This window comes from Gambusia affinis, linkage group LG13 (assembly GCF_019740435.1).
Source record: "Gambusia affinis linkage group LG13, SWU_Gaff_1.0, whole genome shotgun sequence".
Classification (NCBI taxonomy): Eukaryota; Metazoa; Chordata; class Actinopteri; order Cyprinodontiformes; family Poeciliidae; genus Gambusia; species Gambusia affinis.
Genome location: NC_057880.1, coordinates 22480914 through 22499358, shown reverse-complemented (window position 1 = coordinate 22499358; position 18445 = coordinate 22480914). Strand labels below are relative to the sequence as shown.

The 18445-nt window shown below is 36.2% G+C and overlaps 1 protein-coding gene across 1 annotated transcript in view; it reads right to left on the bottom strand.

The window, feature by feature from the left end:
* Nucleotides 1-18445, bottom strand: part of b3gat2 (beta-1,3-glucuronyltransferase 2 (glucuronosyltransferase S)) — a 47383-nt gene that overhangs the window by 9442 nt on the left and 19496 nt on the right. The window contains exon 2 of the mRNA XM_044136013.1: nt 11993-12137. Within this exon, the coding sequence (XP_043991948.1) occupies nt 11993-12137 (145 nt within the window). The remainder of the gene's footprint in view (nt 1-11992; nt 12138-18445) is intronic.

Below are 18445 nucleotides of genomic sequence, written 5' to 3'. Positions count from 1 at the left end.
AGGCGTCGGCCGTCCTCCTGTGATAATTGTGGTTTAGATGAGACGAGGTCAAAGGGGACGATGAAGCATCGACTACTCCAGGGAGCAGAAATGATTGGGCAGAAATCACCATCAGGAATATAATTGAAGGCAGAGAAATAAATTAGATTGTGAGATTAGAGTCACAATGAAAGGAAACAAACTGAGGAAAAAAAGGCACTTTTTCACCTCTTCTGGGAGTCCGAAGTGTTGCCTGTGGACAGATTTTCTTTTTGTTTTTATTTGAGGCAAAGTTATTATAAACAAATTAAATAAAGTTCTTGTAACTGAACATTTTTGAAACATTAGAAAGAAATTTTATTTGAAATTTCAGTGATTTTTACTCAAAAGCAAACTTCATTTCACCAAAATCTGTTTTTTACTAATTTAATAAACTTGGCCAAATATATTATGTCCAAAAATAACACTTTTTTCATATCTGGGATGTTTTTTATTTATATAGTTGTTTCCCCAGAAGTGAGTTCCAAAAAAAGTTAGCTATTGCGAAATCATTTTTAAATTTTCCATTCTTAAAAAAAGTCAAATGACCTTTTTATTAAACAAAGTAATTTTTGAATTATACATTAAATTGATAATTAAATAAAATAAATAAAGTAGCTTTACCAGCTTATTTCTGAACTGGTAAAAAGGTTGTAACTTTCAGTTTTTATTTTAGAAATTACAGGGCTTTTTTGTCGTCAGAGTAATTCTGAGTTGACCATTCTTCCGGCGTGATAATAACTTTTGACACCATGTTCAGTCGCCCTTCACACATCAGATGTGTCGGCTGACCTCAAGGCCAGAAGTTATAATTTTACATTATGCTCTTTTACATATCTACTTTAAGGCTGTGCTGTTAACTGAGATGTTTCAGTAGATTTTCCTGATGTACTTTTTATTTTTTATTTGTCGTGTTTCCAGATTTTGGTTCCATGTAATGACTCTAGTTTCCAACCCCATTCAGACGGTGTATCCATTCTGCCTCATGTCAATAGTTCAGCCTGCCGTTGGGTGTAATGTGTGGCTCCTTCAGACTAGCAAGCAGCAGTTAGCAAACACCTGGTGCTGAGCTACTTCTCAGTGCAGTGCTGGTAAAAACATTGTAAAAGAGGCCTGATTATGTATTTTCCAGGCACATTTCATAGCACAATCCAGTAACTAAAAAAATATGACTATATCAAATATGTTAATGCCCTGAAATTGGGCTTCTGTCTCTTTAAAAACTCCTGCTCTTTCAGAAACCACACCTTCAGAAAGTCATCACAACATGGCTCCTCTATCAACTCTTTGACAGTGTTTTTACCAGTGTTGCACTGAGAAGTAGCTCAGCTAATGCGCAGCTCCACCAGGTGTTTGCTAATTGCTGCTGGCTAGTCTGAAGGAGCTGAGTGTGGAAGTTAAAGGGCAGGGCTGCTCTGTGAGGTGGAAGCCTTGAAACTGCAGCTCTGAGGAGGAGGAGCTGCATCTCGAAGGCGGAGCTAGGTCCAACCAGGCGTTTTGTACAGCTGAATGGTTGCCATGGAGATCAAAGGATTTCTTAAACATGCATTAAAGAATCAAACCAACACTCCAGGTATCTTTTGATGAGGGAATAACATTATAACCTGATGTAACGCTATCAAATAAGTTAATTTTACATAATACTGCCCCTTTGACGTCGCTATAACGTTGCTAAATCAGCTCTATTTTTATTTTTTTTTATCTAAGTAAATTCACCAGCTTGTATAAAATGAAAGGATGTTTGATATCTAGATGCCTGAAGAGACGTAAAGAGGAAGACCACAGAGATGGTGAAATAAAAGAGGATCAGCAGGAAAAAAAGAAAATAAACGATTTCATTTTGAGTGTCTGAGAAGAATTAGTTGTGGTTTATAAGAAGGGAAAGTGATCAAATCCATTTCTCAGGAGGAATTTGTGCGATACGCATCATAAGATGTAAACAGAAGCATGGTTTGTTTGCAGTGAATCCCCAAAGGACCGTCTTAAAACAAAGCTAAGCCGCCAACCACCTGCTGAGTTTAAAAGAAAAGACTTTTAATGTTCAGTTCTGATAAACAGAAAATTGACTGATCAGATGAACTACTAATTAATAATAAAAAAATGAAGAGATGCAACATAGCAAAGAATAAATAATTAACCTCTAGAAAAAACCTTCACCTAGCTATTAACCTCTAGAACCCGACGGACCCACCAGTGGGTCCGTCGGGTTCTAGAGGTTAATAGCCCTTGTGATCCATCAGTGCAGAAAGGGTTAAAGGATAAGATCTTATTATTAGGTATTCACATTTATTCTTTGTTTTAGCACATTTGACTAATTTATCTTATTTACTTACTTCTCTCCGAAATATGTGAGTATTTAATAATAATGCAAATCATAAAAAAACTAAATTAAAGGAAAATAAAGTAGATTCCTACCCACATATGTAAAACAATTTAATTGTTTTTGTTGTGACACAATATGATTATGTTCTGTGTTTTGTATATATTAAAACGTACACATTTTAATATATGCATTAAAATTGATGCATTTTGTTTGCTTTGCTTTTGTTTGTTTATTTTATTTTGTTGCTTTTGTTCATTTTCATATCCAGTTATTTCTTTTGTACATCAATACGTCTTTTTTCAAATTTAATTTAATTCAAAAATTCTTTATCAATCCCAAAGGCAAATTAAATGTTGTTTTAACTCATTTATTTAGATTCTTCAAAGAGTTATAGAAGATGGTGATGGGTGTTTTTATTAATTCTTTTATCATAATTTTCTATAAAAAATTTATATATACGTTTATTTATATATAGATAATTTTATTTTTTATGTTTTTTATTAGTCTGTAATGTCTATTTTATATACACTAAGTGGTGAATAAAAATAAAGAAAAAAAGATATAACAGGACTTTTTCGGTCAAGTTCAAGTAAATTATTGATAAAAGTGTATTTTCTGATTGCAGAAAATACTGAATTATTCCGGTTAAGGTAAATAATTTATTCAGCTCCATATTTCTACATGGATGTTGAAGCTTCTGGTTCAGAACATTACGACTACTACAGTATATTTATAGATATTTCTCAAATAGCAGCTAGTATCAGTATCAGCACAATTAGTGAATATTTATTTATGCAGATTATTGGTGGGTTTCTTGCTGCTGCAACTGGTGCGTCAGCGATTACATTCCCCCCTTTGAGAAACATCTCTCCAGCTGCAACACTCGACTGGGAAATTACTAGTTACTAAGTTTTACCTTTTCTGACTGAACTTAGTGTCTTTTTTTGTTGTAATTTAACAATATTATAAATGTAAAGTTTGTCAAAATGTGTTTGTTCTTTGGATTTATTTTGTTTGGTCAGTTGGTAACTGTGGTATGTATTTAGAATCAGCTCTGCGTATTCTTGACAAGTATTTCATTTTAGCATATGGTTTAGGCAAATACAGTGCTTCACTAGTAATTTTGCTACATTTTGTATATGTTTTTAACTGTTTTAGCTATGTTTCATTTTACAAATGTTAACTGCTGCTAACTTAACTTACCTTAACTCAGCTGCTGTTAGCTGCTCACAGGGAGCCATTGCTTAATAGTTTGTTTGGGGTTATTTATTTTATTTTATTGATGTGCAGAAGTTTCTGGATTGAAGTAAACCACCAACTCAATTTCCTGTTTGTTAGAATAAATACAATGAACCTGAATGTGTCTGTCGTGAAGTGAACAAAGAACAAAGAAGTATGTATACAAATCTAACTTGTGCAACACCCACAGAGTTATTAGGCCATGCTGGTGTCAGGGTTATTACTGCTCTGGGTGTGATACTGCAGAGATATACGATGCAGCCGAGGTGGAGCAAATAGATACGGGAGCAATTACAAGATAAACATCTTCTCACCTGGAAGCAGCTGCGATGAAACAGATCACTGCTAATCTGAAACCAGCGAGCAAACAAGACGCGGAAGCAGATATTACTCCGGACCAACACCGTCTGACCCGAAGAACCAGAAACATATTAGCCTGTTTGCAGATCGATATTTAAAACTCTTCCTTAAACATTTTTTTATTCCTTTGCCTTTAACGCACTTTGAGAATTTTTCTTCCTTACATCTGTTTTAGCGTTTTATTTATTTTATTGTTGCCTTTTTTCTTTAGTTCTTTCCATATTTTGTACAATACTTTGTCATAAGAGCTATTTTAAAGTTCTTTACAAACAAAGTAGTAGTAGTTAATACAGTTTTCTGGAAAAAAAATTAAGAGACCAATTAAAATGATCAGTTTCTCTGATTTTACTTGTTATAGGTATATGTTTGGGTAAAATGAACATTGTTCTTTTATTATATGAACTACTAATAACAAATTTAGTAGTTTACTTGCAGAAAATAAGAAATAGTCAAGATAATACAAAAGATGCAGTACTTTCAGACCTCAAATAATGTAAAGAAAACAAGTTCGTATTAATTTAGAAACAACAATACTAATATTTTAACTCAGGAAGAGTTCAGAAATCAATATATATATATATATATATATATATATATATATATATATATATATATATATATATATATATATATATATATATATATATATATAGATATATACACACACATTGAAAGTGTCCTGGTTATTCCACCAAATATTGATTTCACATTGTGTAAAAACGTTGAATGATTATGAATACCCCTTCCTCTTAAAGAGTACAGATGAATGAACACACAAGGTGATTGCTGGGGTAATAATATTTCCTGGCACATCCTCACAGGCTTTGCTGGTTGATCTAAACTTGATTGCTGTGTAACCCGACGCTTAAGGCCTCAGTGCAGCAGATATCTCTCTGTTATCCTCTTTATTTATATGCACCGCAGCAGCCAGTCTTCATTTCTGTCTCCTCTCTAACGCCTTTCGGTTATTGAGCTTTGATAAGTTTTTAGTTCAGAAGCTGATACAAACACAAGAGTTTATCTATTCAGAGTGACATGTTCGACTGTTGATTTTAAAGGAGACGTTTTTATTTTTGAAGGATTTTGTACTTCCATTTGTATCTCTTCTGCTTCTAAAAACAGGACACCCAGGCATTTTTTTCGCAACAAGTTGATATTTTTTGGTGTCTGAAAAATGAGCCATTTTAAAAACTTTCAGAATGCAACGTCACAAATTTGCAGGCACTGCCTGTTACCTAGTAACCATAGAAAAGGCAGCCTGTTACCTAGCAACCAAAGCTAAATTCTGCCCATCGCCTAGCAACCCAAGCCGAGTTCCAGCACATTTGTCTAACTGGTTTAACCACTGCATAATGGCTGCTGGAAAAGTTTTGTTTTGTTGTCGACTTACCATCTAGAAACCACCTGCTGCATTCTTGTTGGCTGTGCAGGATTCTCTACTTATGCTTTTCAAAGATGTACAGTTGTATAATTGCTCATCTGTCTGCAGCCATTTTCACGTGCAAATGTAAATGTTGAGTAGAGGACGTGAACAGGTGCAGATAATCTGGATTTAAAGTGACAACAGGCCCTGAAACAGCTTATAGGCAGAACTGGGCAGACTGAAATGTCATTATCTTGGAATGATTTTGTGTTAAAATGTAAAGAACATGTTTTGTTTTGCCTAAAGACCAATTCTAACATGTCCAATGAAGCAGAGGTCGCCTTTAAAGATGCTCTTCAAGCCCCGCGTAGGAAACCCCTGAAACTCCACCTGTGTAACCTGTGTGATGGTGTCATTCAGCACAACAGTGATTCTATTCCTGCAGTTCAGGAAAATCTTCCAACACAGTCCAAGGAACAGACGGTCACTGGATCCATTTTTTGCTATTCTTGTTTCTGAAACAGCGACAATAGCAGCAGGAAATCCATGGAGAGAAATGTCATGTGGCAACCATCAGTGTGACTGACAAGCAACAACAGAGATGTAAAAAAGGAAAAAACATACAAAAACAAATCTCCATGGAAACCGTGCAGATATCACCAGCTAAAACAAAATCAAGCAGAAAAACAAAGGCAGAGTTCAGGAAAACTCACCACTGATCCCCCTGTGACCAGCTGTTAAAAACTGAATGCAGTGACAGCATTCAGCATTCATCGCTCATATTATGTACAAACTGCAAAACAATCAGCATTAAGAAACGAAGAAAGAAAGTAACTAAAAAGGTAAAGAGCACGTCCAAACACAATGTGAGCTGGAGAGAAATAATAAATAAGACACATCAAAAATAAATGAGTCTCATTTTGTTACTGTACCATTATGTTCCAATCACTTCATTGATCAATGTGTAACATGTCCCCTTTAAAAAGAGTCTTTTATTGCTATTTTGGAGTGCAGTTTGAAGATTTTCTCATTAGGTAAACATAAATAGTTCTTTTTTCATACTTGTCAGCAATATAGACCTTATTATTGAGTTTTTGATCTGTTTGATTTACCTGAAGTATTTTAAATCAACCAAACGGTCTGTTTCTAAACATCTATACTCCAAAAAATAAAGTAATTTAAGTTTGAATAGTTGCTTCATTGGCCTGCATAGTTTCCAGGTTAAACAAAAAATTGGCAAGGCTACCTGTCCTTTTATTACACTTTAAAAAAATAAAAACAAAAAAAACATTGTTTACTTACTGTAATACATTTCCCTGTTTTAAAGGTGAAAATATAACATTAGTGACCTTTGCCTAAATAAAGGAACAATTATGAGTTAGTTAACCAATAAAGGCAGAACATGTAAAGATAATTTGTCAAATATTTCTTGGCAATACCTAGAAAATATCTTAAATATAATCCATTTATTGCTTTTCTTTGTGATTTTGGGTCACCACTTTCTTCAGCGATCAAAAACGCTGAAGAATTTAAATAGCAAAATTTGAGTTTTTGAAATGCTGTAGCTGTTTTTGTATTTAACTACATGCTTTTAGTATAAGTTGAAAGTTCTGATGTCACTTTTGTTACTTGAAATCATTTGTTTTTGTAGCTAGCATGCCTCGTTTCTTACCAATATAGCTATCTGTTAAGCTAGCTGTCTAACTAGCTAATTAGCTTAAAAGTAGCTATGCTATTTAGTTAGAAAAACGGTTGGTTTTACTGGTTTTACTTTACTACACTCGAATGTAAAGGATGTATTTGTCACATACAAATATAATTTGTAAGAAAAATAGTGATTGTAGCAAGGATGAACTGCTTTTATTTTAGCGATATATAGCTGGCTATTTATAAATATGGGTAAAAATAATTATGCTTTTGCTTAAACTTGCATTGTAAAATTATTTTTGGATAAGAGAATGCTTAGAAAGTTATTTTTTTCTTTTTATTTTCTCATCTTTTCAAAATAAAGTTTGTAAACTTGCTCTTAATATATATAATGGTTGCAATATTTATCCATCTTTCTATCTACCTATCGTACCCCAACACCAGGCAAAGGCTGGAGTCCGACTCTGAAAATAGGCTTCCCATTTTCCTAAAAAAAATTTGTGCTGACATCAAAAGCTTTACTTAACCAGCTATCAAGCCAAATGGAAAGGTAAATTTATGATGAAATACAGAGGTAGCATTGTCTAAAGCAACTGAGAATAAATGGAGCAAAATAGAAAGAAAGCATCCATAGCAGTAAGAGTATGGAAAAAGTAAGAGACTTTCCATTTCTAGAAAAACAAACATAACAAAGTGCATCTAAAAGATGGATTTAATCATTTCTTTGGACATAAGTAATAGCCTAAGCAGTAGGAATCTGTGAATCACATCTGCACAATCTGACTTAAATTCACCTGGTGACGCTAAATAAAGCTCATTTAGGTCAAACGTTTCCTGAGGTAAGAGAATCAGGTGAGAAGTTAAAGGTTTTTAGCAACAGCCCTGACAGAGGACAGGGATGGAGACATCCCATCGCCTCACTAGAGCTTTTTTTAAACAAAAATGACCTAATTCAAGCAGGACTGACCTTGCTGGTGGCAGATCCCACTGATCGACAACAATGTGTTTGTTGTCCTGAATCTCGGTAAAGCTTTCTGTCTGCTATGTAGTACCATGCAGCCGTGACTCAGGACAGACAAATAAAACCTGAAATGTTCTGCAGGATTTAACAAGTACCAGAACAACCAGGTTAAGGATTTTCTCCCAACACTATTGCTTCAGACTATTGTAAGAAGTAAAATGTTTTTTTTTTTTTTTGTAAATGAAACACCTTCAGAAAACAGCATCAGAAAAAAGATGCTAACTTCAAATTGGAAGCACCTGGAAATAAACAAAATCCCAAACTGTTGCATGTTTTATAAACATATTGCTTTATCACACCCTAAAATTGAAAGGCCTCAAACTGTGGACAATAAAACATAAATAAACACATTAGGATGATTGGTTTTGACCCATGCATGTTGTTTTTCTGCTAAGTTGCCCTACCGCTTTAATAACAGTTTGCTCTCTGCTCCTGCCGTCTCACCAGCGCAGCATCAGGATATAAACACTGGGGTGACTCAGGGTTAAACACTTTCATGTCCCCATCCCTGAAAGCACTCCCAAGGCACAAGTAGCACTTCAACGAAGGTACAAGCCTCTCTGTGCTGCCGTGCGTGTTCCTGCAAAAAACCTGAGCTTTGTTTTTACTCCGTCTTCACACGCACGTTTGTTTCCAGCAGTAAAACAAGCTCTTATTTAACTGCATGCTTTCTGCATATTCATGTCTACGTCCTGGAACAATCAGTCTGCTCCTCTTGTCTCAATTCAAGCGACTGCAGGTGTGTATTAGCGTCTTTTCTGCCGTGTGTGTGCGTGTGTGTGTGCACAATCGGAGAAACCCACAAAGACCGAGGTGAATAGTACTCCACACCGTAATTGTGCAGGCTCCATTGTGTCTGGATAAATGAGACAGAGCAGTGGATGGGAGGCTTTAGTGGTCTGCTAACAATGCAGCGTTGTATAACACAATGCTATTAAGACACAGACTGGCACTCGCTGAGGGCTTTGCAGGCACCCCATTGTAAATCCAATGAATAATAATTTAGGAGTGAATAAAGTTTGGGCAGTTTGCTCTTCGCAGACGTCGTCTTTGCAAAATTTAAAACAAGAAAAAAAGGAGGGAAAGACAAACGTCTTAACGCATCAGCAGCAGTAAATCCTTGCATAGCAAATTGACTATGTAATTACACAAAGCAGTGCAAAATAAAGGGGCATAATTATGGTGCACGTTGTGAGGTTAGGGACGATTTAACATAAAATGGAGGGATAAGAAATGCTAGCGTGCTAGCATGCAGCTGGGTAAGAAAATGCATAAAAAAACACACCTAAGTCGCTTGAATCCACCTCTACTTCTCTGTCATGTTCATCTCTTTTCAACTCTAGTTTTTCTAACCATCCACTGCTCTCAAAAAAGAAAAACCCATACTGAGGAGACGCTGCGCTGTTATTTGGTCAGTGTGATGAATTACCTTCTCCCAGGTCGGTGAGGCTGATTGGATTTTTACAAAGGAGGTGCAAACAGATTGATGGATCCATGTGCTTCATCTTTTCCTTTGGTCGTCAACACTAAGTAAAGTTTTTTTTTTTAAACTGTGTGCAAACGTCTGCTACGGCTACAAATTATTAGGGAGTTTGATTAGATTCTTATGTCGAAAGCTAGAAAAATGAATCTATCTAATTAGTAAGTAAACAAAATTGTACAGTTTTTGGTCACAAATGTACTTTTTATTTATCTGATGCTATTTAAAAAAGAATGATTACAGCCTTAAATCTGTCTAAAACACTTTTAATAACAAAAAATATATGAAAGACATTTATGTAAAAGAAACAAAATGTGTCTCCCAGAACTCTAAGCCAGATGCCCATTTTAAACATAAACTACAACCAATCAATCGATTAAAGATACTTCTGCTCTGAGAAGATTTATTTTTCCTCATTCCAATCTCTCCACTGCTGAGAACAAAACCAAAGATCTGTCAAAGGATGGCAGGTACATACAATGGCATATTAGGGCCATTGCAAAGAGAAAAAAAAGAGTGAATTTCCACCAAAAAACTCAAATATTTTCAGAATAATCTCAGAAATTTTCTGGGTAAAAAATCACAGAAGTGTCTGAGCTCCGAAAGTCAACATTTTGCAAGAAAAAAACTGACAAATCTCTCGGCTGGCCTGGGAACGCCTTGGGATTCCTCCGGAGGAGCTGGTGGAAGTGGCTGGGGAGAGGGAAGTCTGGGCCTCCCTTCTGAAGCTGCTACCCCCGCGACCCGACCCCGGATAAGCGGAAGAAGATGGATGGATGGATGGATGGAAAACTGACAAATGTTGAGATTAATCTCAGAAAAATTCTACAAGGTTGGAAGTGCTAGAGTACTGAGGCTCCGAAAATTTCCAAATGTCAAAAGTTTTTGCCTTCTGGAACTCAGGAAAGTCCCAGTTTGTTCTAGAAAATTTCTGATTTTTTTAAAAGAAAATTTCTGAAATTATTCTCAAAATATCATCATCTTTTGGCTGAAATTCACTCCTTTTTTCTATCTATAATTGCCCCAATATGCCATTGTATGTGCCTGTGATCCTTTGGCATCTCCTTCTTTAATCTACAGTGGCCTTGAACTTAAATCTGCAAAAAACTTAAATGTGATTAAAGACCAATTAATGGAAAGTTATCAATTTTGGGGCAGGTATTTTGAAATTGTACTCCTGCCAGACTACAATTTACAAATGTCATAATTTGTTCAAGATTATTCAAAAACTCACATATTTTCTAACCGTTTCAGTGTTTGGTGAGATATTTTTTAGCGCTAAAGCAAGAGATGTGATCAGGTGTTGGATTTTTCACAATCAGTTACTCTGAAACTGTTTACTCTGTCACTTATCGGCACCATTTTATTAAATGAGGCTCTTGAGTCCCGCCTAGTGATTTATCAGAGGAATAAACTATGAAGCAAAGACACGCAGCAGCTCCTCTGTGGAGGAGTAACAGTTGGAACATTTAATTGGAAAGATCAGATCTCATTTTATGGCAAATTAATCCATGAAAAAAAAATGCAGCTCAATAAAAAACAGCGTGATCCGTGTGGACACGCTTGGAAGGAGAGAGCGCAACTCAGTGTCTGTTGCTGTTTTTCCCCAGCTGGCGGCAAACAAATCAAAAATATTCAATCTGATTTCAGCTGTTCAATCGACGAGTCCTGAGAACTTGAAAAAGAAAAAATGGTTTTGTTTAATTATGCTTCTTTGAAGAGGTTAGGATAGGTCTACCAAGCATGTTTATTACATTGCTTGCACCGAATCATTCTTAGATAATGAGATTTTGCTCTCCTCGGTTCTTCCCATGAGCTGCTTTAAGGCCTCCTGTCACTTTAAATCCAAATAAGCTGCTGCTGGCCACGCCCCCCCAACTCAACATTTACACTCACATGTGAAAAGGGCTGCAGACTAATGCAAAATTGTACAACCGTGCATCTTTGAAATGCATATGTAGAGTCTCCTGCACAACCAACAAGAATGGACGTTTGTCCTTTTCAGCAGCCATTGGAGTTCACAGTGTTTAAAGTCAAATGAAAGGCAAATGAAGCTGGGTCATCAATGGGAAGATAAAACGAAGCACAGCTGGAAATTTATTACGGAAAAGAAAAGAATCAAAGCAAAACTGTTGGAAACCTGAATGGCAGCATTGTTTGAGTGGGTCAAAATTCTCCCAGAACCATATTCGATGGTGTTTCCACACCTGTGTTCACATCAGCATTCAAACCGCACCAGAGTTTCACTTCAACTGAACCGGCAAGAGTTTTTTGATTCACATCAGAATTTGATTACGAATTCGCACACTGCCAAACGAACCAGAGTTTGATTAAAGCGAATCAAACAGGGCTGGTGTGAATGCACCCTGAGAGTTACTGCTGTAAAAAGTTAAACTGTGTTGAATTATTTTGAATATTTGAGGTTAGATATTGAAAATATAATCACTTCTTGAAAATATAATCGCGTCTTGTTACCTGAAACACAAGACATTTTTCTTCCAGAAAAAGTCAGTCTTATTATCTCTCCATTTTGCTTCTTACCTGCCATGTCAGTAGCAAAGGGTCTGTCCGGCCTCCAGCCAGTGTACCAACCAACCACTTTGCCCCCGGACACCAGGGGGCGCTCATATGTTCGGCCACCCACAAATCCCACAGGCCAAACCGAAACACCTCGAGTGCTTCTCATCTGTAAGGAGAGAAAAACGGGAAGCAATCAGTCCTGAAAATTAGTTTTTAACGTAAAAACATTTGTTATTTATGATTTATTCACAAATAGCACAAAAAAAAAAAATCTCAATCTATACGCCTTCCTCTGGGAAGAAGACATTTGTTTGTGCTAAACCCGATGTAATTTTAAATATGATGCTCTGAATATTCAAACTCAGCTTCTAGTGGAAGTTTCTGCACAGCATCCGACCCAAAGCGGACGACACAAGCTTTGATAGTGAGATGCAGCAGCGAGAGCGAGTCTGGAATGAATTGTTTGTGCATCAGTTTGCATGAATAATCTCTAATCTAATCTGAAACGTGCTGGAGAGCAGCATGAAGAGACTCTCCTGCAGCAGGAATATGAGACCAAATGAAACTGTACGGCGCAGAGCTGCTATCCATTTGCACAGTGAGTGAATTTGCACACAACCACCGGCAGCGCAACGGAAAATGAGACGAGGAGAGAGCGAGAGACACAAATTTAGTGGGTGGGTGGTGGGCTGGACTGTGTGGGATCAGTAGGTTGTGTGTGTGTGTGTGTGTGTGTGTTATTCCATTTTCCAGTCTGAGCCGCCCGCCTCGAGATTTAGTCATTTAGACACCGCATCTCATCTCTCACTCAAACCGCCTCCAGCCTGTCGCTCATGACAAAGAGACAACAGCACAAATTTCTCATCGCCGAGTAGAAATGAAGCACAACACGTGGATTTACACAGCTGATCTGGTCGACCGCCCAAACAACCGTCTAGCGCCTGAAACACTGAAAATAAGTCATATTAATCAGTAGGTATTTACTGTAAAAATACGTGAGTGCACAGAAACAAATCAAGAGTCTCTTTTCTCCAGGTAAAATGTTTAAACACCCAATCTAGATATTATGTTCCCTCAACTCTCCCTCTGATTCGTTGATCAGTCCCTCCTGATTCCTCCTTCTCTGAAAGCCATGCTGGGTGAATTCAGTCAGAAAAACCTACCATAACGTCTTGCCAGAGCAAGACGTTATGGTAGGTTTTTCTGGTAGGTTTTTTCTGGTAGGTTTTCCAAGACGTTTTGATCTGAGTTTAAGATAAAAACGTTTAGTTTGAATTGAACTCTTTTTTTAAAACTGTTTTGCAGCTTTTTTTTCTTCTTGTTCAACAAACTCAGAAACTTTCTTTAGGCCAATGCTTCTCAAATAATGGGGTGGGGATAAGGATCAATATTAACGCTATTTTTGTTGAAAATTATGTTATGTTGAACAGGAATAACCTGAAGAAGCTTCTGAGTCTTGATTAAATGTTACAAAATGAGTTAATAAACTGAACTTGGTTTAAATTATTTTGAGACTTAAAACAATAAAATGAGCTATAATAACTTGAAATTTAAGTTGCTGCAGCTCATTTTATATTAACTTGTTTTGATAATCAGGTGATTGTGTGCAGAATTTCAGTACCAATGATGTGCAAAGATAAATAATTTAACATTATCAAGTTCTAAATAGTATTTCAATAGTTAATTTTTATTAAAATTGACACCTGAAAACATATTTTCCAGCCACCCACCATCCAGAGAAACCTTCTTTATGCTGAGATAATAATTTGGAATGATATTTAAACCGTTTACTTTGTGTTTTTAAAAAGCTAATTTTAATCAGTTTAGGTATTTGCAATATTCAAAACCTCATCCTTTTAGAAACAGTTTGTAGAGAAGAAGAAGAAGAAGAAGAAGACATTTTTACCTTTTGTGAGTCTTTTCAATGATTAATTACACATTTAATTCTTCATTTCGTGGATTAATATTTTTAATAATCTTGGTCCAGGTGCAGTGACGTGCGGTGAGGTTCATAGCTGGTGAGGCACTGACGTCATCAGAATCAGATTTGCAAATAGATGCATAGATTGACAGCAGTTTACAGGTTATGTTTCACTTCTGCATCCTTACACATACAAACTGTAGCTCACAAAACACACATTTCCTTAAAAAACAAAACAAAAAATCACTATCTCTATTATAATCTATCGCTGCACTTGACTTGCTTCCCGAATCGTTTAGCCTAGCTCGCTGTCACTTACTCGGCAGTCGAGGAGTGAACAAGACGAACGTCTGGGATCTTGAGCGCCCCCTGCCATGAGGCAAGAGAACTGCCTGCCTCACCTCGAACCTGTTCTCTGCCGTTTATAATCGCTCATTACACGAAACACGTTACACAAACACAGTTGGTGACAAAAAGCACTGTACATTATATACATAAGCTAAATTATTGGAAATAAGTTCACATATTAAATTTGTTTAAACCATTTTATTGACGCCGTACAGCAACATGCTCTCTCCGCTTAGCAGCCAGCGCAGAGCCAGGGGTTGCGCAATCCAAGGTGAGGCAGAGCTCGCTGCTGCCTCACCGGCATCGCTTCCAAGCATTTGAATGGGAAAATAAGAAAATTCAGCGATTTTGAACAAATAAAAATCGAAATTGGTGAAGCTACATGAAAAATAAATATTTTTCAGTACAAACCACCGGATGAATATAACAATTTAAATTACTTTATGATTATATATTTTCTTTCTTTCCATGATGGCTGGTGAGGGACTGCCTCACCTGCCTCCCCTGACCGCACGTCACTGTCCAGGTGTAAATATGTTTAATTGAGGCATCTGTAATCTTTTTTAATATGTAATAAAGTTGGTTGATTGGATCTCAACCTTAGCGTAATTAAACATCTTATTAAATCGTCTCTCATTTTTGTAGCATTTGGGTTTATGACAGCTCTCTGTAAGTATTATGTCTCCATTCAGGTCAATGAAAGGTGAAAGCATTACTGGGAAATGATCTCAGTCTGTGATTTACAGGCTAATGAAACGATGCGCCTCCAGCAAAGCAGCTATTCGGTCCACAGCATCAGGAATAAAACTGAACTCAGGTGAGTCAGGTAAGCTGGGAAAGATTCAGCTTCCTAAAACATCACACTGAAACCTAATATTTTATTAGCAGCTTATCAATTATGGCTTAACAAATCCAAACAAATTTAGTGTTGTTAATTTTTTCAGGCTCCACTTTAATGTTGTAGCGATTAAGTTAAAATAATAGGTGCATTTTTAATCTAATATTTAAAAATAAATGGCTTAAACATGCTGGGGTCTTAAATGTTTAGGAACTGTACGATCAAATCATCAGGGGTGTAAATATTACTTTTGATTTTCTGTGTTTAAACAGGACCTGGGTGATTTTCTCACAGGGTCAATAACATTCATATCATCCAAAATATATATTTAAATTCAGTTAAATCAGAAGTAATCAAAGTTCTGAAAAAGACATTTTTGCACTCAGTCGAGTGAAAAATAAATCTGCCAAAAGCTGCAAAACCCATTAACAAAAAAATTGTTTATTGAATTTTCTTATTTTTTAAAAAAAAAGAGAATGTAGAGCTCACAAAAAAAATCCTTTTTTGTACCATTTGTGTAATTTTGTCGTGGAAATTCTATGCAGGTATTACAAAAAAGGACATAAAAAAACTACTAAAACTAATAATTTATTACTTTAATTCTTAAGTTAAATACATTACACTCTGTATTAAAGTTGTAGGATTAACAGTCAATCCACTCTTGAACTGAAACTGTCAAAAATATTATTAAAAGCCCCAAAATGATTACAAAAGTATTTTCATGGAGATCATTTTAATCTATCAGTTATTCTGATGATTATTCAATTATTTGGCCTAAAAAATGTCACATTCTACAGATTTTGCTTTTAACAACTTTAACCTTTTTGATACAGCATTAGAAATACATTAAAATGCACGTAAATAGTAATTAGATTCCTTATTTAAATAAGAAAATAAAAGTTTTTTGAATAAAATACAAGAATCTGAATCAGGTGAAGCTAAAACTCAGAGATCTGATTAATTCTGGGTAGAAGAGATTTACAGGCAAATACGTTTTTTTAATCTTAAATGGAACATAATATATTTCTTGTACAGTGTTGGTTTAATTGCTGCTCTGAATATGTAGTTTTTTTCAGCAAATGGCCTTTTTTGAGTCTGTATTCTCCAGTTAATTATTTCAGTAATTGATTAATCACGAATAATCACGATTAATTGTTTCAGCCCTATTCATTAGAAACATTTTGATTGAATCTGCATAGTTTTTCATATTTAATTCAGCTAATTTGCATCAACACTGTCATTTGTGTTGTATTTATTAGTTTCTCGGCTGCAGACGGAAACCAGCAGGTAGAAAAGGTCCAATTGTTGCTGCCAAACGGCTCTGATAAAGACCCGGAAATTACCAGTTATTTATATCACACAGTCAGAGATGATAGCTGCAACACATTCATCAACAGGTGACTTTATCTTTACATTCAACACGGTGAGAGGAAGTGGATAAACGGAACATTTCGTTGGAGCCCGACCCGCTTCCATCGCGTTTCCTGCTCTGCATCCCGACCGCTCTCTGCCGTTTGGGCCCCTGGGCATCACTGACAGCTTTGAAGCCTTTTCCTCCCTGCTAATACTGAAGCCCCTTGTGGTGCTAAAATCCTCCCCCTTGTTCCTCTTTTTCCTGTTGTCTGCCTTACGCTTTCGCTTTTAGGTCATTTTTCAAAGATGTCAGCCCCTCTGTCTCGTGGAATCAAAAGTGAAGAGGGAAAAAAGCGGCAGATAGAAAGAAAAGAGGAATGTGTGCCAAGCTCAGTCCTTGAGTGCGATCGTTATTTTGGCTTAGCAGTTAAGTCCTAGTTTGACTGCTAATGATCCCCCTGTTTGAATGCCGTCTTTTCTCAGCCCGGCACAGTTTGACACAATATTAGAAAGTGTTGGAAATAAGCTGGAGGGCATGCAAACATGTTCCGAATCTCTGACTGGATTTACGCAGAGAACAAACTCTCACTTTGAAAACCAGCAGAGCTTTGGCTCAAACCAAACTGCAAAATTATATATATATATATATATATATATATATATATATATATATATATATATATATATATATATAGGCTATGTGTTCAGTTTTGGCTTTATTACTGCTTTCATGATGTTGTTTTTATTAAGCCTTTGTACTCAAGTTAATGATTAATTGATTATTAGATTAGTTGACAATTTTTTGTTCTGTAAAGACAAACATTGTAGTAGTGTGATGGTCTGAGGCTGATTTGCATTAGTAGTTTAGAAACAACTTACAACTAACAAATTCTTCTCTTTAGCAGAAAATCATACATTTACAAACTTGAGGTTTTGGAGTGACCTAGTCAAAACCTTTACTGACGTAAAACACTGCAAAAACACAAAATCCTACCAAATATTTCAGGTCTAGTTTGCAGTGCAAGTATCTTAAAATCCTTGAAATAAGAACTAACTTCCATAAACTTTTCAGCAAGATATAGTAGATGGTTAAGGAAATAATTTCTTAATATATTATACGTTGTAGAGAGACTGGCTGATTTTTTTCACCTATAACAAAACATTTTTCACATGTTGCGAGTGAAATAATCTGCCAGTTGATCAATTTTATGAAAACAAAAAACAAATATCACACTGAAAAGTTACCTGTAAGATAGTTTCAAGTGAACTGAGATATTTTCACTAGAAACTAGATTTAAAAAACACCCGTTAAGATGTGTTTTTGCAGTGAAATCTTGTGGACAAAAAAGTGACTTTCTTGTGAAACCTGAGGCATGTTAGCTAGGCCACACGCCTGTTTTACATAAACGCCTGAAGGCAAACATCGGTTGCATTAATTGAGATAAATAAAAACAGTAGGTGGGTGGTGTCAGAAAGCATCAACGAGGCCTTTTACCACTTGTTGCATTATGCTACTCAATTATTCATCACTACTGGAAAATATCCAGGCTTCACAGCTATGCATCGGATGTTAGCCAACCATCAGCTGCAGCATTGTTCAGCTCAAAAATATTACCGAAGGCTTCAGCAGCAGATTAGGAAGGTTTTTCTGATAGCTGATACAGAGAGAGTAAACGTCCTGGTGGAGGAAGCAGTGACCCAGCACATCTTGGCTTTGTTATCAACAACGATTCAATGTCACAATGTTTGCTGGGAGCGAAGCGAGGCAGAGCTGTGGGGTGACAGGGTTTCAACAGATGGAGCATTATCCAGCTCGTGGCGTCTGCATTAACTCACGCCGCAGTCTGCAGATTATGGGTGGCAGCAGAAAAGTTTGCAGCACAAACGCATTACAGAGAGCTTTATCTACACAAAGAAAGTGCACATAAAAAATAAAAACGGGAAGACAGATAGAGACGAATAAAATGCCAGGTATACCTCAGCATAACTGTGGCTACTTTCAGAATAAATTCTT